Source organism: Agelaius phoeniceus, chromosome 32 (assembly GCF_051311805.1).
Source record: "Agelaius phoeniceus isolate bAgePho1 chromosome 32, bAgePho1.hap1, whole genome shotgun sequence".
Taxonomy (NCBI): domain Eukaryota; kingdom Metazoa; phylum Chordata; class Aves; order Passeriformes; family Icteridae; genus Agelaius; species Agelaius phoeniceus.
Window position 1 is genome coordinate 85,547 of NC_135296.1, and position 19,168 is coordinate 104,714.

Below are 19,168 nucleotides of genomic sequence, written 5' to 3' on the forward strand. Positions count from 1 at the left end.
GGTTCAAATCCTCAGCGTGGCGCCGATTTGGTCACAGAGGGGATGGGAGGGAGAGAACTGGGGGTGGGGAGGAAAACGAAGAACACCGGGAGAACAGGGGGACACGGAGCGGACGCGTCAGCGGCTCGTGGTCGTTCATCCCCGTCCTGGATCTCATCCGCAGTAAGAATTAAGGCCAACGGGGGGTGGGTTGGCGGATTTGGGGGGGGACGACGGGGTTGCGCAGCCTCCCCCGGGACCTCCGGAGCCTCCCCTAGACCCCTCAGGGGCGTCCCGGTATTTCCTGAGCACTCCCGGTGCCTCCAGAACCCACCGGGTACCTCCAGGCCGCCATTGTGCTGGGCCCGGAACTGACATCATTGTGTATGGGACGTGACGTCACGCCGACGCCGGTTACCTGAAGCGTTGCCTGGCAGCGGCGTTTGTTGATAGCAACGGCCAAGATGGCGGCAGGAGCGGCCTGGGCCCCCCCACGGGTCGGTACTGGGGGTTACTGGGAGCTACTGAGAGTTACTGGGGGGGTCTTTGGGTTCCATGGGGGGCTCTGAGGAGCCACTGGGGACAACGGGGACTGGCAGGGGACGAACGGCGCCCAGAGCCACCCCGGCCTCGCCTTTTTCCTTCCCTTTCCCCACCTTCTTCCCGCCCTTTTTTCCCGCCCTTTCCACCGCCCCTCAGGGCCTGCCGCCATTTTGGTCCGTTTTGACCCCAAATCCTCGGGAATTTTGGCAAAGAATTCGGCCGGAATTTGGCCCTGGTGATGAAATCCAGGTCTCTGTGACCTCGGAATTGCGGGATTGGTTCCCAAATCTAAGCTTTTTTGGGATTGTTCAGATTTCCCAGGCTCGCTTTATTTCCGTATTTGTGGTTTTGATTCAAAGGAGGAGGAAAATCCTTGAAAATTCCCAAAAAATCCCCCCAGCAGCCACCAAAATTCAAATAAAAATTTGCCAAAATCTCTGAAATTCAAAGAAACGTTGCCCAAAATCCTCAAAATAAATTTAAAAATGCCCACAAATGCACAAAAATTTACCTTTTTTTTTTTAATCCAGAAAAATTAAAAAATGCGCTGCAACCCAAAAAATAACCCATCAAGATCCAAGGAATCCATTAAAATCTTTTAAATTGCCCTAAAATTTAAAAAAAAAAAATCAGAACAATCCATAAAAATCAATGAAAGCCTCACAGAAATCCAGGAAATGTCCACGGAAATCCCCCCCTCCATCAAAAAAAAAAAAAAAAACCAAAACTAAAAAATCCACTTAATAATCAAAAGAAAAACCCACTAAAAATCAAAAAAAATCCTCGGATGCAATTCTCTGGAATTGGCTCCAAGCCCAAAAATCCAGCCCCAAAAAATTCTTGGATTAAATTTTAACCCTCTGGAGAGGAAGGAGGAACTGAAACAATCCCAGGATCATCTCCGGAGTGCCCCTGTGGCCTCTGATCCAGAAAATCAAAAAAATCCCCCCAACAATCCCAGGATGGACGAGGAGGAGCTCCAGGATGAACTGCGCCTCATCCCAGGTGGAATTCCTGGATTTTTCTTGCTTTTCCAGGGGTTTTTCCAAGGGCCTTTCCTTCTCTCTTCCTCCCCTGATCAGGGAATTTGGATAATTCCAAAAATTCCACTCCGGGGAGCTTCAAATTCCTGGGAATCCCAAAACAATTCCAGAAGTAATTGGGAAATTATTAAAAAATAATTCCCTGAATAATTCCCCAACAATTCCCAAAAGAATTCGTTAAATAATTCCCGAAGGAATCATTGAAGCAAATGATTCCAAATAAAATAGTTCTGGAATTAATCAGGGGCGAATCCCTGAATAATTCCCAAAAGAATCCCAATAAAAGAAGCCCAAAACCCACGAATTATTCCTAAATTTTCCCGTCCTGGCGGCAAACTCAGAGCATTCCCGGTTATTGATTAACCCCTGGACAAACAGAGTGGGAAAAGCTGGGGGGAAATCCTGGGAAGAGCAGGGAGGGATTTTCCTTGCATTTTCCCCGAATTTTCCCCACATTTTCCTTGAATTTTTCCCTGATTTTTCCCAGGATTTTTCCCTTCATTTCCCCTCCATTTTCCTGGATTTTCCCAAAGTTTCCCTGGATTTCTTTTCATGTCCCCTCCGAATTTGTTGGATTACCCCTGGATCTATTGGGTTTTCCCCATTTCCCCCCATTTTATCTCAGTTTCATCCCATTTCCTCCTGTTTTCCTCGTTTTATCCCTTTATTTCCCATTTCCCCCTGATTTTCCCCCTTTTATCCCATTTCTTTCCCATTTTATCCCCATTTCTCCCAATTTTATCCATTTCCCCCCGTTTCTCACCATTTCTCCCCATTTTATTCCCATTTTCTGCCCGTTTTTTCCCCGTTTCTCCCCCCGTTTTTCCCAATTTCCCGTTTTTTCCCCCCGTTTTCCAGGCGCCGGGGCGCTCCCGGCGCGGCTCCGCTCCTTCCCGGCCGTGTACCTGAGCCTGGCGCTCTCCTCGCTGCTGCTGCTGGGCCTCAGCGCCCTGGCGCTGGCCAGAGGTGGGGGCCCCCCAAACATTCCCAGAGCCCCCAAAACAGCCGCCCCAAACCCCGGAATTCCTCGGCGTTCCCGGAATCCAGGCCGGGAAATTCACCCCAATTCCCATCCGTCCCGATTCCCCGAGGTCCCAAATCCTTCAATTCCCCCGATTCACTGAGGTCCCAAATCCTTCAATTCCCCCCAGATCCCATCCGTCCCAATTCCCTGAGGTCCCAAATCCTTCAATTCCCTCGATTCCCCCCAGTTCCCATCCATCCCGATTCCCTGAGATCCCAAATCCTTCAATTCCCCCAATTCCCTGAGGTCCCAAATCCTTCAATTCCCCCCAGATCCCATCCATCCCAATTCCCTGAGATCCCAAATCCTTCAATTCCCCCAATTCCCCCCAATTCCCATCCGTCCCAATTCCCTGAGGTCCCAAATCCTTGAATTCCCCCAATTCCCTGAGGTCCCAAATCCATGAATTCCCCCAATTCCCTGAGATCCCAAATCCATGAATTCCCCCAATTCCCTGAGGTCCCATCCATCCCAATTCCCTGAGGTCCCAAATCCTTCAATTCCCCTCAATTCCCCCCAATTCCCATCCGTCCCAATTCCCTGAGTTCCCAAATCCTTCAATTCCCCTCAATTCCCCCCTCTCTGTTCCCATCCATCCCAACTCCCGGAATTCCCTGAATTCCCATCCCAAGTCCCAAAATTCCCCGTAATTCCCGAATTCTGTGTGGAGGAACTCCCCCCCTCCATCCATCCCAAATCCTGGAATTTCATCCTCATTCCCTCATTCCATCCCAAGTTCCCTGATTTCCCTCATTCCCAAATTCCCTGAATTCCCTCATTCCCATCCCAATCCCCCCCAAAAAAAAAACCCCAAATTCTGTCTGGAACTGGGGCAGGAAATTCCCAAATTCCCCAAATACTGGGATACAAAGTGTTAGAAATCCCCCCCAAAAAAAGCAGAATTCCGATTTTTCGGGAATTTTTCCCTCTTTTTTTTCTCCCCCCCCCCCCCCAGTTTCCTCCATTTCCTCCAAACTCCACCAGGAGAAACAGGAGTGGAATTTTTCCAGCTGGGATTCCTTCCGTAAGTCCCGAAATTCCCCACAATTCCCTGAAATCTCCCCCTCTGGATATCCCCGGTTTCCCCGTTCCTGGGGGATTCAGGGGCAGAGGATTCCCGAGTCCCGGGCTCTGGGTGATTTTTCCCTCCCCGCGTCGCTCCCGCAGTGTTCCCGTGCGGGGCGGATTCCCGGGAATGGGAATATTTCTCTGGGAATTGTTATTATTTCTCGCTGGCTCGGCTGAGCTGGGAGCGGGCGCGGGAGCGGTGCCGGGAGCGCCGCGCCGACCTGGCCGTGGTGGGCAGCTTCGCCGAGCAGGTGACCCCGGAATTCCCAAAATAATTCCCGAAATTCCCAAAATTCCCTGATCCCAGATCCCTGAAATCCCCACTCCCCATCCCAAATCCTCACAATCCCTGTCCCTGATCCCCATCCTGACCCCGAATCCCAATCCCGAATCCCCATCCTGACCCCAAATCCCAATCCCGAATCCCCACCCTGATCCCAACCCCAAATCCCAATCCCGAATCCCCGCCCTGATCCCAACCCCAAATCCCAATCCCGAATCCCCACCCTGATCCCCATCCTGACCCCGAATCCCAATCCCAAATCCCCACCCTGATCCCAGCCCCAAATCCCAATCCCAAATCCCCACCCTGATCCCAACCCCAAATCCCAATCCCGAATCCCCATCCTGATCCCAACCCCAAATCCCAATCCTGAATCCCATCCTGATCCCAGCCCCAAATCCCAATCCCGAATCCCAATTCCAAATCCCCATCCTGATCCCAACCCCAAATCCCAATTCCAAATCCCCATCCTGCTCCCAAATCTCAAAAATCCCCATCCCCGATCCCCACCCTGATCCCAATCCCAAATACCAAAGTCCCGTGGCCAAATCCCCATCCTGATCCGAATCCCAATCCTGAATCCTGTGCCCCAAATCCCCAACTGACCCCAAATCCTGAGCCCAAATCCCAGATCTTGAAGCCCAAATCCTAAATCCCAAAGGGAATTCCCAAATGCCGCACAAACCTCGCCATCAGCGTCAGCTTCCCCGAGCAAATCCCAAATCCTAAATCCCGATCCCAAATCTGAAATTCGGATCCTGATCCCAACCCGGATTGTCCCGATTTTCCCGATTTTCCCTTTTTTCCCACCGATCCCAAAGCCCCCGGTGATCCCGGTTTTCCCCCGCTGCAGCAGTTCCTGATGTCCCGCGCGCGGAACGAGCGCTTCTGGATCGGCCTCACCGACCGCAATTCCGAGGGAAACTGGGAATGGGTCGACGGCACCGACTACAAATCCTCCTTCACGTGAGCCCCGCGTCCCAAAACCCCGGAATTCCACCCCAAAATCCCAGAGTTTCACCCCAAAACCCCGGGATTCCACCCCAAAACCCCGGAATTCCACCCCAAAACCCCAGAATTCCACCCCAAAATCACAGAATTCCACCCCAAAACCCCGGAATTCCACCCCAAAACCCCAGAGTTCCACCCCAAAATCACAGAATTCCACCCCAAAATCCCAGAGTTTCACCCCAAAACCCCGGAATTCCACCCCAAAATCCCGGGATTCCACCCCAAAACCCCGGAATTCCACCCCAAAATCCCAGAGTTTCACCCCAAAACCCCAGAATTCCACCCCAAAATCCCGGAATTCCACCCCAAAATCCCGGAATTCCACCCCAAAACCCCGGAGTTCCACCCCAAAACCCCGGGATTCCACCCCAAAACCCCGGAATTCCACCCCAAAATCCCGGGATTCCACCCCAAAATTGGGACTGGGATTTTTTTCCCCCCTCGGAAATCCCACAAATTTGGGGGGGTATTCTTGGAATTTTCTCCGCAGAAAGCGAGCCAAGAATTGGGATTTGGGGATAGCGGAGCCCAAATGTTGGAATTCTGGGGGATTCCCTCCCAAAAAACCCTCCAAATACTGGAATGTTTAGGGAGAATTTCTCCCCCTTAATGTTGGAATTTCGGGGAGTTTCACTCCCCAAAACTCGGGATTTTTGCTGAATTTCCCCCCCCCCCCCAAAAAAAATGGTGAATTTTCACGGGGGCTTCCTCCCGCCAGCCCTCCCCATCCCAAACCCCGGCTTTCCTCCCAGGTTCTGGCGGGAGGGGGAGCCCAACGACAGCGGGAAGAACGAGGATTGCGCCCACCTCTGGATCTCCGGCAAGTGGAACGACGTCCACTGCACCTTCGAGTGCTTCTTCGTCTGCGAGCGCCCCCTCTCCCAAAAATCCCCCTTCGCCCACTGAAATCCGGGATCCCCATGCCCGATTTTCCCGATTTTCCCGATTTTCCCACCCCCCTGCGGGGCTGCGGTGCGAAATTCCCGAAAAAAATGTGGATTTTTTAAGGGAATAAAAGGAGATTCCTGCTCTGGTTTGGGGCGAATTTGGGATTTTCCTGAACTTTCTCCTTGAGTTTTCCCAGATTTTGGGAGGTTTGGGGTGGGAGATTCCCGGGGCTTTGGTGGTTTTAAGGTAAAACTCTCTGGAGATTCAGGGATTTGGGAACTTTTTCGGCCCCATTCCCCATTTTCCATAATTTTCCCTAAAAATCAGCATTTCCCAAGCTTTTCCCTATTTTTTTTTTCCCTCTTTAATTTGGATTTCCAGGGGAAATTTTCTGGGGTTTTGGTGGGTTTGGGGATTCAGGTCCTGGGTGGGTCTGGGATCCCACAGGGATTTGGGAATTTTGGGAGTTTGTCCTTCCCGTACCCCCCAATTCCCTCTGGATTTTCCCCAAATCCAACTGGATCCCAAATTTCCCCCAATTCCTTTGGGTTTGGGGATGGAATTCCTGGGGTTTTTTTGGGAATTCCCATTTTTTTACGTTTGGGAATTCCCATTTTTTGGGTTTGGAAATTCCCATTTTTTTGGGGGGAATTCCCAGTTTTGGGGGGGAAAAATGGGAATTCCCAAAAAATGGGAATTCCCTCCCCCCCCCCTTTCCTGCCCCCTCCCCCGTGCGCGCCCCCGCCCCTCCCCCGGGAGCGCGCACGGCCGGGGGCGCGCCGGGCCCGGTGTCACTGTCGCGATCCCGCTGTCGCCGCCGCTGTCGCGATCGCGGCGCCGTTGTCGCCGTCCCCGTCCCGGTGTCGCCGTCGCGGTCCCGGTGAGTTCCCTGCGGGTCCCGTCGGGGCCGCCGTGTCGCGACAGTCGCGACGGGCGGGGTGAGCGGCGGTGCCGGGGCGGTTCGGGAGCACCGGGAGGAGCCGCAGGAGCGGCCCCGGGGACGGCGCCTCCCGGTTCTCCTGCCCCGGGACCTTCCCGGTTTTACCCCGCTCCCATCCCGGTTTTCCCCCGGTTTTTCCCCCGTTCCCATCCCGGTCTCTTCCCGGTTTTTCCCCCGTTCCCATCCCGGTTTTCCCCCGGTTTTTCCCCCGCTCCCATCCCGGTCTCTTCCCGGTTTTTCCCCCGTTCCCATCCCGGTTTTTCCCCGGTTTTTCCCCCGCTCCCATCCCGGGAGCTCTTCCCGCTCCGATCTCGGCGCTTTCCCGGTTTTTCTCCTCTCCGCTCCCGGTTTCTGCCCGGTTCCCCCCCGGTCCGCTCCCGCTCCCATCCCGGGCTCTTCCCGGTCCTTTCCCTCGCTCCCATCCCGGTTTTTTGCCCGGTTTTCCCTCGCTCCCATCCCGGTGCTGTCCCTGTCCCTCCCCGTTCCCGATTTCTCCCGCTCCGTTCCCGGTCTCCTTCCCGCTCCTCTCCCGGCGCTTTCCCGGTTCCTTCCCGCTTTTCCCCCGCTCCCATCCCGCTTTTTCCCGCTTTTTCCCGCTTTTCCCGGCGTTTCCTCTGCCCCGCAGCCGCCGGGATGAAGCCGGAGGAGGCTCCGTCCTGCCGGGAGCAGGGAGCGCCGCTCCCGGGAGCCGGTGAGTACCGGGAATTCCGGGAATGACACCGGGAATCCCCAAAATTCCCTCCAGCATCCCCCATTTCGGGATGTTTTTCCCATTCCCGGGTCCCTTTTCCCGTTTTTCCCAGAGTTTTCCTCTTTATTCCCGTTTTTTGTCCCGGCTCCGAGCCCCCCCTTTTCCCAATTTCGTTTTTTCTTATTTTTTTAGGCAGAATTCCCGTGTTTTTTTTTTTCATTTTCCCGGGCTGGAATCCAGGATTTCCCCGGGGATTTTTCCCTGACCCCACATCCCCAGAAATTCCCGAAAATTCGTCCTCATTCCCTCTTTAATTATTCCCGGGTTTCCCCTCCAAATTAATCAGGAATTGGGATTTTGAATCCTCGATTTTAACCCGCGGTGGGGAGGGAATGTGATTGGGGGAGTGAAAAGTGTGGGGAAAAACCTCAGGAACGGGACAAAAATCTTTGGAAAACCCCCGGGAATTGGAATTTGGAATTTCGGGGTCCAAATCGGAGCTGGCCTTGGAATTTGGGAATTTGAATTTGGAATTGAAATTGGGATTGGAATTCCAAATCAAAACTGGGACCAAAATTCCAAATTAAATCCAAGATCAGGGGCTCCCCTCATCCCCGTTTTTCCTGGGAGTTTTGGGCTCCATCCCTGGGATCTGGGGCCAGATTTTTCCCGGAATTCGGGCAGAAGAAACCCGGGAATGGCCTCGGGAGGAGGAGGAGGAGGAGGCGCTGCCAGAGAAAAATTGGAATTTTTCCCTCCCTCCCTTCCCTTTGAGGAGCTGCCAGAGATGAAAGTTGGGATAAAAATGAGGTAGAAAAATAAAATTCCCAAAAATCCGGAGTGAGGAAAAAAAAACCCCTCAAATCCCCTGGATTCCTTCCCAAAATCCCCCAAATTCCTCTTTTTGCCATGGAAAAATATTCCTTTGGATCTCTGGGAGCTCCGCATGGAATTTCCCTGATGTCCAACCCTGTTCTTCCTGGGTTCTCCCACGTTTCCCCCTGAATTTCCCTGGTTTTCCTTAAATCCTCCCATTTCCCCCGTTTTGCCCCAAATCCCCCCATATTTCTCCCGAATTTTCCAATTTTCCCCAAATTTTCTCTTTTTCCCCCCCCCAATTTCTCCCAGATTTTTCCAGATTGTCCCCCAGACTCTCCGTTTCCCGGGATTTCCCCCCAATATCTCCATTTCCCTGTATTCCCCCCAATCTCTCCATTTCCCTGTATTCCCCCCAATCTCTCTCCATTCCCCAATCTCTCCGTTCCATTTCCCCGTATTTTCCCCAATCTCTCAATTTCCCCAAACTCTCCATTTCCCCATATTTCCCCCCAATCTCTCCGTTCCATTTCCCCCTATTTCCCCCCAAACTCTCCATTTCCCCGTTTTCCCCCAATCTCTCCATTCCCCAGACTCTCCGTTTCCCGGGATTTCCCCCCAATCTCTCTGTTCCATTTCCCGGGATTTCCCCCCAATCTCTCAATATCCCCAAACTCTCCATTTCCCCATTTTCCCCCAATCTCTCCCCTGTTCCCCAGACTCTCCATTTCCCGGGATTTCCCCCCAATCTCTCAATATCCCCAATCTCTCAATTTCCCCGTATTTCCCCCAATCTCTCCCCTGTTCCCCAGACTCTCCATTTCCCGGGATTTCCCCCCAATCTCTCCCCCATTCCCCAGTCTCTCCATTCCCCCGTATTCCCCCCAATCTCTCCGTTCCATTTCCTGGGATTTCCCCCCAATCTCTCCATTTCCCGGGATTTCCCCCCAATCTCTCTGTTTCCCCGTTTCCCCCCAATCTCTCTGTTCCATTTCCCGGCATTTCCCCAATCTCTCCGTTCCATTTCCCCGTATTTCCCCCCAATCTCTCTGTTTCCCCGTATTTCCCCCAATCTCTCCGTTCCATTTCCCCGGATTTCCCCCCAATCTCTCCCCCGTTCCCCGGATTCTCCATTTCCCTGTATTTCCCCCAATCTCTCCATTCCCCAATCTCTCCGTTCCCCCTATTTCCCCCCAATCTCTCCATTTCCCCATATTCCCCCCAATCTCTCTCCCGTTCCCAATCTCTCCGTTCCATTTCCCCGTATTTCCCCCCAATCTCTCAATATCCCCAATCTCTCCGTTCCATTTCCCGGGATTTCCCCCCAATCTCTCTCCCGTTCCCAAACTCTCCATTTCCCGGGATTTCCCCCCAGTCTCTCAATATCCCCAATCTCTCCGTTCCATTCCCCTGTATTTCCCCCCAATCTCTCTCCGTCCCCAGGCTCCCGTCCCGCCGCGCTCCCGGTGCTGTGCGCGGGCTGCGGCCGCGGCATCTGGGACCGGTTCCTGCTGCGGGTGAACGAGCGCTCGTGGCACGAGCGGTGCCTGCGCTGCTCCGAGTGCGGCCGCGCCCTGCGGGGCCGCTGCTTCAGCCGCGAGCGCCGCCTGCTCTGCGCGCCCGACTACGAGCGGTGAGTGCGGCCGCTCCCGCCCATTTACCCTCTTTTATCCTGATTTTCCCCTCTTTTAGCCCGATTTACCCTCTTTACCCCGATTTACCCTCTTTTAGCCCGATTTTACCCTCTTTTACCCCGATTTACCCTCTTTTATCCTGATTTACCCTCTTTTATCCCGATTTTCCCCTCTTTTACCCCGATTTACCCTCTTTTATCCTGATTTACCCTCTTTTATCCTGATTTTCCCCTTTTTTACCCCGATTTACCCTCTTTTACCCCGATTTACCCTCTTTTACCCCGATTTACCCTTTTTTACCCCGATTTTCCCCTTTTTCCCCCGATTTTCCCTTTTTTACCCCGATTTTCCCCTCTTTTACCCCGATTTCCCCTCTTTTACCCCGATTTTCCCCTTTTTTACCCAGATTTTCCCCTTTTTTACCCAGATTTTCCCCTCTTTTACCCCGATTTTCCCCTCTTTTACCCCGATTTACCCTCTTTTACCCCGATTTTCCCCTTTTTTACCCCGATTTCCCCCCTTTTTTACCCCCATTTTCCCCTTTTTTACCCCGATTTTCCCTTTTTTACCCCGATTTTCCCCTTTTGCCCCCCAATTTCCCCCTTTTTACCCCGATTTTCCCTTTTTTCCCCCGATTTTCCCTTTTTCCGCCCAAATTTCCCTTTTCCCCCCAATTTCCCCTTTTTCCCCCCAGTTTCCCCCTTTTCCCCCAATTTCCCCTTTTTTCCCCCGATTTTCCCCTTTTCCCCCTCAATTTCCCCTTTTTCCCCCCAATTTCCCCTTTTTTCCCCCAATTTTTCCCCAATTTACCCCTTTCTCTCCTTTTTTACCCCAATTTTCCCCCTTTTTACCCCGATTTCCCCTTTTTCCCCGATTTTCCCTTTTTCCCCAAGTTTTCTCCTTCTTTCCCCCGTTTTTCCCCCAATTTTCCCCTTTTCCCCTGATTTCCCCATTTTCAAGGGTTTTTTCCCCATTTTTCAAGGGTTTTCCCCTGCTTTTCCATTATTTTCCCATTTTCCCCCTGATTTTCCCCATCTTCCAGGTTTTCCCCCCATTTCCCAAGGTTTTTCCCTGGTTTTTCCACGATTTTTCCCATTTTCCCAGGAATTCTCCCCGCTTTTCCCCCGGCTTTTTCCCAAGGAATTGGGTGAGGAGGAGGAGGATCGTTTTCCCCACGGAAACCCCAAATCCAAAGGGATTTTTCATGGAATTCTCCCCTCCCCAGGGCCCCTTCCAGAGGCACCTGTCCCGTAAATTGGGAAAAAAAAAAGAAAAAAGCAAAAAAAGGGAGGAAAACTCCCCTCGGAATCCCTTTGAAGTCAGATTTCTGGGAATTCGGGAGGGATCCGAGCCCTTGGAGCCGTTCCCGGCCTCCTCCTCCTCCTCCTCCTCCGGAATTTTTTGGGATGAACTCGCCTTGAACTCCTCTCCCAGCTCCTTTTTCCTCAGGTTTTTGAGGCTTTTCCTGGAATTTCGGGGTTTTTTTTTTGGGATCTGATCCCGCCCCATCCCCAAATTCCCATCGGGATCCCCTCAGGAATTCCCAGGAACCTCCAGTCCCGGATGTTCCCGGCCCATGGATGGGGAAAACCCCGGGAATTTGGGCCCAGGATTTGGGGAATCCTCAGGAAAACCAAATTCCCACATTTCCTCCCCTTTTTTCCCCTATTTTCTCACTTTTCCAAGCACCCAGACCCAAAATTCCCATAAAAAACCCGGAGAAAAATCTGAATTTTCCACCTCAGGGGGTTAAAAACTCTGGGATTTGGTCATTGCAGGCGTCAGAAACCCGGAATTTTGGCCATTCCCAAGGTTAAAAATGGGAATTTTGGCTCCACTGGAGCAGATCCGTGCCCTCTCCCACCCAGACGAATTTCGGGAATGGGGCCCAGGTTTGGTTAATCTTTAATTCCATGGGGGAGCAGTGAATTCCAGAGGCAAAAGCCTGGAAAAAAATCGGGATCCGTGTCAAAATCCCTGGGATTTTGGGGCCTTTTTCCCGGTTTTTTGGGGGCTTTTTGGGGATTGAGGTTTGGGAAATTTGGGAATTTGGATTCCAAGGGGTGGGGGAAAGGGGAAAATTTGGGAAACTGGGGGGAAATCCGGGATTTTTTGGGATGAAAAAGAGGGGAAAAGGGTGCTGGGTGTGGATTTAGGTGGGGAAATTTGGGAATTCTGGGATTCCCATCCCCACTTTCCCCATTCCCGTTTTCCCGGATCCTCGTGGGATGACGGATCCCGGGGAATGAATTCCCTAAATCCCATTAAATCCCCAAATCCCACTAATTCCCGGAGCCTCATTTGCATATTCCCTTCATTTCCTGGGATTCATTAAAAGGGAATTTTTTCCGTGGGTTTTTTCCCCATTCTGGGCTGGATTTTTCCCATTTTTCCTGATTTTTTCTTTCCCTGTTTTTCTTTCTTGCCCTCTTTTTTAATTCACATTTTTCTCCTTCTTTCCCATTTTTCCCCTGTTTTTTCCTTCTTTCTTTCCCTATTTCCTCATTAATAATAATTGCTAATAATTATCCAGATTAGTGTTATTAAACACTAATAATTCTACTAATTATATATTACTTATTGTTAAAATCATTTAATTAAAATTAGTATCATTGTTATTAGTTATTAATAATCACTCGTTAGTACCATTAGATTCCACCCATCTGTTATTATTCTCCTATTATTATTATTTTAAAAATTTTATTTTATTCTACTTATAATTTATTCTTATTTCTCATTGACAGTAATTGATTCAAGTTATTAGCATTATTATCAGCCATAAGTAACTATTATTAATTATTACCAATCAATTCCACTCTTCTATTATTATTAAACAAAACTCTCATTAGTAACAACAATTATCAACACTAATTATTAGTCCAGTTTCTGTTAATTATTAATAATTTTTATCACTGCTAATAAAGATTTGGATAATAAATATGATGGATTAACATCAATATTAATTACCATAAATATTAATAACTATTCTAAAAATTATTAATATCCCCTTTTTATTCCCATTTCATTCTGACTTCATTCCCATTTTTATTCCCATTTTTATTCCCATTTTTTATTCCCATTTTTCCCACTTTTCTCCCCCTCTGCCCATCCCCACCTTTAATTAACCCTCCCCTAATGAATCATTAATGAGCTCCTCTCATTAAATCCTCATTAATTCCTCCCCTCCCCCATTCCCACTTCTCCCATTTTTTATTTTATTCCAATTTTTTTTTTTTTCCCTCCCCCCGGAATGGGCAGAAAAAGCCGGAAATTGGAAAAGCCCAACAGGAAATTGAGGTGGGATAAGATCGGGAGGAGAATTCCTGCCTGGAATTTTAATGGATCCAAACCTCAGCCCAAAATCCCTTCTTTTCCCTCTTTTTTTCCCCAAAAAACCCCCCCAAATCCAGGAGAAAAAAAACATTTTACAAAACCCTAAAATTTTCCTTTTTTTCCTTCTTTCCCCCTACCAAAAAAAAAAAAAAAACAATATCTTGGAGAAAAAAAATCAAAAATAAAATCCCACTTTTAAGGAAAACCACCAAAAAAAAAAAATCCCCAACATTTCCTGATTTTTTCCCCCAAAAAACCCCAAATCCATGAGGAAAACGAGCACTAAAATTAAAAAAAAAAAAAAAAAATCAGATTTTTTAGGGGGAAAATCCCCCAAAATTCCCGGAACTCGGGGGTTTCCATAAAATGCGAGCGGCCGGGAAGGGAAACCTCCGGAAAATCCAATTCCAGCAGCGGCCCCGGCCCCCCCGGCCCCGGCGGAAATTGCTCTGCCAGAAACCCGGGATAATCGGATCAGCTCCGTTATTAAATTTTCCAGCCCCGGCTCCGTTATTAAAATTCCCAGAATTCCCAGCTCTGGCACCGAAGGGGGAAAAGAAAAAAAAACGGAAAATTTTTTTTTTTTTTTAATCCCTTTTTATTTTTTTTCCCTGCGGTTTTTATGCGGCTGGGAAAGGGGAAAACAGGGGGGGAAAAAAAATCCCCCCCCTCCAAAATGGGAAAATCCCAAAAAACGGGAGCTCGTCCCAAGTTTTCCTCCACGTGGGTGGGAGGGGTGGAAAAGGGATCCCAAAAATGGGAATTTTCCAGGTGTTTTTTTTTTTTCCATGGAAAAGCTGCTTGGAATGTTCGGCTAATCCGGCCTTTCCCAGGGAAACGGGGCCCAAAAATTGGGATTTTCATGGGTGGTGTTTCCCTGGAATGTCCAGCTCCTCCCAAATCCTGTCATTCCCCGCCAAAAAAAAGCAGGGCCCCAAAAATGGGGATTCTCCTGGGAAAAGAGGGATTTGAGATCATTCCCAATTTCCCCATTCCCAAATTTTGGGGAGCTTCTCCCCTTTCCCAAATCCCTCTGGAAAAACCCAAAATCCCTGGAAAAAAAAAAAAAACCAACCCAGCCCCCCCCGCTTTTCCCACATTCCCGTTTCCATGGAAACCCCGAGGGAATTATTGGGATTTAAGCGGATTCTGGGGATATTAAAAAACTTGGGAGAGGCTCTCCAGGAATTCCCGGGAATTTTAATCCCCACTAATTGGAGCTGACAGGGATTTTATGAGCTTGGGGTTGCTTTATTGCCAAAAAGGGGCTGGAAAAGTGGGAAAAGTCCCCCTTTTTTGGGAATTCTGGTGGGAACATCCCAAAACCCCCCAAATACTGGGATACAAAGGGTGGGGATGTCCCAAAAAAGCCAAATCCCAGGGATTTCCCCCCAGATCCCAGGATTTTCCCCCGAAATCCCAAATCCTTCCCCCCAGTCCCGTTATTTCCTCCAAATCCTCTTTTTTTTCCCTGTGAAATCCTGGGATACTTTCTCCCCACATCCAGGGATATTTTCCCCCAAATCCTGAGATATTTTCTCCCAAATTCTGAGATATTTTCCCCCCAGATCTGGTGATATTTTTCCCCCACATCTGGGGATATTTTTCCCCAAATTTGGGGGATATTCCCCCCAAACCCCAGGATATTTTCCCCCAAATCTTGGGGATATTTTCTCTGAATCCCAGGATATTTTCCCCCGAATCTTGGGGATATTTCCCCCCAAATCCGGGGGATATTTTCTCTGAATCCCAGGATATTTCCCCCAAAACCCGGGATATTTCCCCCATAAACCCGGGGATATTTCCCCCCAAACCCGGGGATATTTCCCCCATAAACCCGGGGATATTTTCTCTGAATCCCAGGATATTCCCCCCAAACCCGGGCACGTTTTCCCCCAAACCCGGGGATATTTTCCCCCCAAACCCGGGACATTTCCCCCCAAATCCTGGGGATATTTTCTCTGAATCCCAGGATATTTTCCCCCCAAACCCGGGGACATTTCCCCCCAAATCTGGGCGAAATTTTCTCCCAAATTCTGAGATATTTTCCCCCCAAATCTGGTGATATTTTTCCCCCACATCTGGGGATATTTCCCCCCAAATTTGGGGGATATTCCCCCCAAATCTGGGGAATATTTGCCCCCAAACCCTAGGATATTTTCCCCCAAATCCTGGGGATATTTTCTCTGAATCCCAGGATATTTTCCCCCCAAATCTGGGGGACATTTTCCCCCGAATCCTGGGGATATTTTCTCCGAATCTTGGGGATATTTTCCCCCCAAACCCGGGGATATTTCCCCCCATAAACTCGGGGATATTTCCCCCCAAACCCGGGCACGTTTCCCCCCATAAACCCGGGGATATTTCCCCCATAAACTCGGGGATATTTCCCCCCAAACCCGGGGATATTTTCCCCATAAACTCGGGGATATTTCCCCCCAAACCCGGGGATATTTTCCCCCATAAACTCGGGGATATTTCCCCCCAAACCCGGGGATATTTTCCCCATAAACCCGGGGATATTTCCCCCCAAACCCGGGCCATTCCCCCCAAACCCGGGGACATTTCCCCCCATAAACCCGGGGATATTTCCCCCCAAACCCGGGCCATTTCCCCCCATAAACCCGGGGATATTTCCCCCCAAACCCGGGGATATTTCCCCCCATAAACCCGGGGATATTTCCCCCCAAACCCGGGCCATTTCCCCCCATGAACCCCCCGGCCATCCGCAGGCTGTTCCCGCGCTGCTGCAGCCGCTGCCGGGGCGCGCTCGGGCGCTCCGAGCGCGTCCTGCGCGTCCTGGGCCGCGTCTTCCACGAGCGCTGCCTCCGCTGCGGCTCCTGCGGCCGCCGCCTCCGCAGCGGGGACGAGTTCGTGCTGCGCGACGGGCGCATCCTGTGCCGCGGCCACGCGGGCACCGGCACCACCGGCACCACCGGGACCACCGGGACCACCGGGCCCGCCGCCGAGGACGGAGGTAAAACAATGATTTATAATAATAATAAATTTGGGGGGTTTGGGGGGAACTTTTTGGGATTTTTTGGGGATTTTTTGGGATTTTTTGGGGTATTTTCGGGGTATTTTTCAGGAATTTTTAGAGTTTTAGTTTTTATTTTTTGGGAATTTTGGGGATTTTTTTCAGGGGGAGTTTGGGGTTTTTGGGGTTTTTTTTCGGGATTTTTTTGGGGTTTTATTTTTTGGAAATTTTTAGGGAATTTTTTGGGGTTTTTTTCGGATTTTTTGGGGGTATTTTCGGGGTATTTTTCAGGAATTTTTAGGGTTTTTGTTTTTATTTTTTGGGAATTTTGGGGATTTTTTGGGGGATTTTTTTCAGGGGGAGTTTGGGGTTTTTGGGGGTATTTTTTCGGGATTTTTTGGTTTGTTTGTTTTTTTTTTTTTTTTTTTTAATTTTTAGGGAATTTTGGGGGTTTTTTCGGATTTTTTTAGGTATTTTTGGGATATTTTTCAGGAATTGTTAGGGTTTTTCTTTTAATTTTTGGGAATTTTGGGGATATTTTTGGGGGATTTTTTTCAGGGGGGGTTTGGGGTTTTTGGGGTTTTTTTTTCGGGATTTTTTTGGGGGGGGTTTTGGAAATTTTTAGGGAATTTTGGGGGTATTTTTAGGGGTTTTTGGGATGTACTTTTTTTCAATTTTCTTAGGGATTTTTTTAATGATTATTTTCTTAGAGGGGTTTTGGGGAATATTTTGGAATTTTTTGGAGTATTTTTTTTGGGAGTCTTTTGCATAATTTTTTTTTAAGAATTTTGGGGATTTTTTTCCCCCAAAATTCTCTTTTTTTTTTTTTTTTTGTTTGTTTTCCTGGCCGCAGCTCGGAGCGAGGACGAGGAGGGCCGGGATTCCCGGTGCTCCCGGAATTCCGGCGGGAAGGACCCCAAACGCTCCAAGCGGCCCCGAACCATCCTGAGCTCCCAACAGCGCCGGGCGTTCAAGGCCTCCTTTGAGGTCTCCTCCAAACCCTGCCGGAAGGTGCCGGAACGTTCTGGAACGGGCTGGGAACGGGCCGGGAATGGGCCGGGACTGATCCTGGATTATTTCGGGATTTTGGGATGGGGTTCTGGAATCGGGATCGGGGGCTGGAATTACAAAGGATTTTTCCCCCATTCCCGTTTTCCTTCCCGGAATTCCGAGGGATTTTCCCCCCGTTCCCATTTTCCTTCCCGGAATTCCGAGGGATTTTTCCCCCGTTCCCGGTCTCCTTCCCGGAATTCCGAGGGATTTTTCCCCCTGTTCCCGTTCTCCTTCCCGGAATTCCGAGGGATTTTTCCAGGTGCGGGAGACGCTGGCGGCCGAGACGGGGCTGACGGTCCGGGTGGTCCAGGTGTGGTTCCAGAACCAACGAGCCAAGGTGGGAATTCCTGGAATTCCGGGATGAAAAAACAACCCCAAATCCCCCGGAATCGGGATTTTCCTGGGATTTTCCCGGGATTTTTCCGTGTTGTGTTTTTTTTTCCCCTCCCAGATGAAGAAGATTGCCCGCAGGCAGCAGCAGCAGGAGCAGCTTGGGAATTCCAGAGGGGGAATTCCAGGCGGGAGAGGAGCCGGGAGGAGCGGCCGGGATGGGAATGAGGATGAGGAGGGTCAGGAATGACGGGAATGGGGGTGGGAAAACGGGAATGGGAAAACGGGGATGGGGTGGATCAGGGATGGAGGGATCGGAAATTGGGAAGTCACAACATCCCCATCCCACACCCGATATCCCACATGCCGATATCCCACATCCCGGCATTCCCACATCCCAATATCCCACATCCCGATATCCCACACCTGATATCCCACACCCGATATCCCACACGCCGATATCCCACACCCGATATCCCACATCCCGACATCCCATATCCCGATATCCCACACCCGATATCCCACACGCCGATATCCCACACCCGATATCCCACATCCCGATATCCCACACCCGATATCCCACATCCCCATCCCACACCCGATATCCCACATCCCAATATCCCACACCCGATATCCCACATCCCGATATCCCACATGCCGATATCCCACACTCGATATCCCACATGCCGATATCCCACATCCCGGCATTCCCAGGCCTGCAGCGGATCCTGGTCCCGTTTTCCCGGATTCTGCCGCCGCCCCTGGAGCCCGGCGGATTCGAGGGCGAGGCCGGAACGTTCCGGGGAACGCCCCCGGAGCTCCCGCCCTTCGGTAACTGCAGAGAATTCCGGGAATCCCCAGGCCCCGTCCCGGTTTGCCCAATTTTTCCCGATTTTTCCTAATTTTTCCCACCTTTTCCCAGACTCCGAGGGAGTTTTCCAGGAGCTGGACGGGGACACCCTGGGATCCTTGGGAGCGGCCCTGATCTCCACGGAGAATTCCCAGCAGCTGATCCTCGGGAATGCCAGAATTCCCGAAATCCCCGAGCCCGGGAATCCCATGGAGCGCCTGTACTCCATGCAGAGCTCCTACTTCACCTCCTGACATCCCGGAATTCCCGAAAATCCCAGAAATCCCAGCCCTGGGAATCCCAAAAAAACTGGGATTGACCCCCCCCCAGGATTCCGCTGGAATTTGGTATTTTCCCTCTGCTCCCGTGCCAATTTTGGGGAATTTTTTGGGGGGGAAATTTTTGGGAATGCTTCCTCCTTTTTCTTTTTCTTTTTTTTTTTTTTTTTTTTTTTTTTTTTTTTTTTTTTTTGCATGTCTGGTGGGAAATAAATCCCAGGAAAAAAAAAAAAAAAAAAAGGAAAATAAAAAGAGAGAAAAGTTTTTGGAATTTGGGGGGGGTGGTGGGATTGGAATTCCCGGGAATGGTTGAGAAGGCTTCCAGAATTCCCAGAGTTTTGGGGTTTTTTTCCATGGAAAACAGTGACTCCAATCTCCGAATAATTCCGTGGGACCACGAGATTCCCAGAGAAACCCCAAAAACTGG

General features: G+C 50.3%; 2 protein-coding genes and 1 long non-coding RNA gene across 6 annotated transcripts; all 3 read left to right on the plus strand.

The window, feature by feature from the left end:
- Window positions 1-379: 379 nt before the first annotated feature.
- LOC129133850 (hepatic lectin-like) lies at window positions 380-6,008 on the plus strand (the record flags this gene model as incomplete). The annotated part of the gene is made up of 6 exons (XM_077192214.1): window positions 380-476; window positions 2,424-2,531; window positions 3,545-3,613; window positions 3,757-3,908; window positions 4,794-4,906; window positions 5,704-6,008. Coding segments are annotated over 6 exons (693 nt in total), but the record flags the coding sequence as incomplete, so codon positions are not given.
- On the plus strand, window positions 2,551-3,384 carry LOC143696303 (uncharacterized). Of its 3 annotated transcripts, XR_013185737.1 has the most exons (3): window positions 2,551-2,656; window positions 2,691-2,741; window positions 2,802-3,384. It is a non-coding gene; the product is annotated as an uncharacterized LOC143696303 (long non-coding RNA). The 3 variants fall into 3 exon arrangements; XR_013185736.1 differs by having other exon boundaries at window positions 2,691-3,384; XR_013185738.1 differs by lacking the exon at window positions 2,691-2,741 and having other exon boundaries at window positions 2,552-2,656; window positions 2,836-3,384.
- Window positions 6,009-6,163: 155 nt separating the features above from the next.
- On the plus strand, window positions 6,164-18,952 carry LOC129133851 (LIM homeobox transcription factor 1-beta-like). Of its 2 annotated transcripts, XM_077192368.1 has the most exons (9): window positions 6,164-6,719; window positions 7,405-7,470; window positions 9,730-9,919; window positions 15,986-16,230; window positions 17,084-17,241; window positions 17,543-17,620; window positions 17,735-17,852; window positions 18,328-18,444; window positions 18,536-18,952. In XM_077192368.1, exons 1-9 carry the CDS (start codon window positions 6,530-6,532, stop codon window positions 18,715-18,717), a joined length of 1,344 nt encoding a protein of 447 aa, XP_077048483.1. In that variant the 5' UTR covers window positions 6,164-6,529; the 3' UTR covers window positions 18,718-18,952. The 2 variants fall into 2 exon arrangements, with proteins under 2 accessions (XP_077048483.1, XP_077048484.1); XM_077192369.1 differs by lacking the exon at window positions 18,328-18,444 and having other exon boundaries at window positions 6,595-7,470.
- The last annotated feature ends 216 nt before the right edge of the window (window positions 18,953-19,168 follow it).

Coding starts and splice junctions, on each gene's coding strand:
- LOC129133851 (XM_077192368.1), top strand. CDS start 6,530: ATGGGAATTCCCTCCCCCCCCCCTTTCCTGCCCCCTCCCCCGTGCGCG. Junction 16,231..17,083: donor GCCCGCCGCCGAGGACGGAG/GTAAAACAATGA, acceptor TCCTGGCCGCAG/CTCGGAGCGAGGACGAGGAG. Junction 17,853..18,327: donor TGGGAATGAGGATGAGGAGG/GTCAGGAATGAC, acceptor CGGCATTCCCAG/GCCTGCAGCGGATCCTGGTC.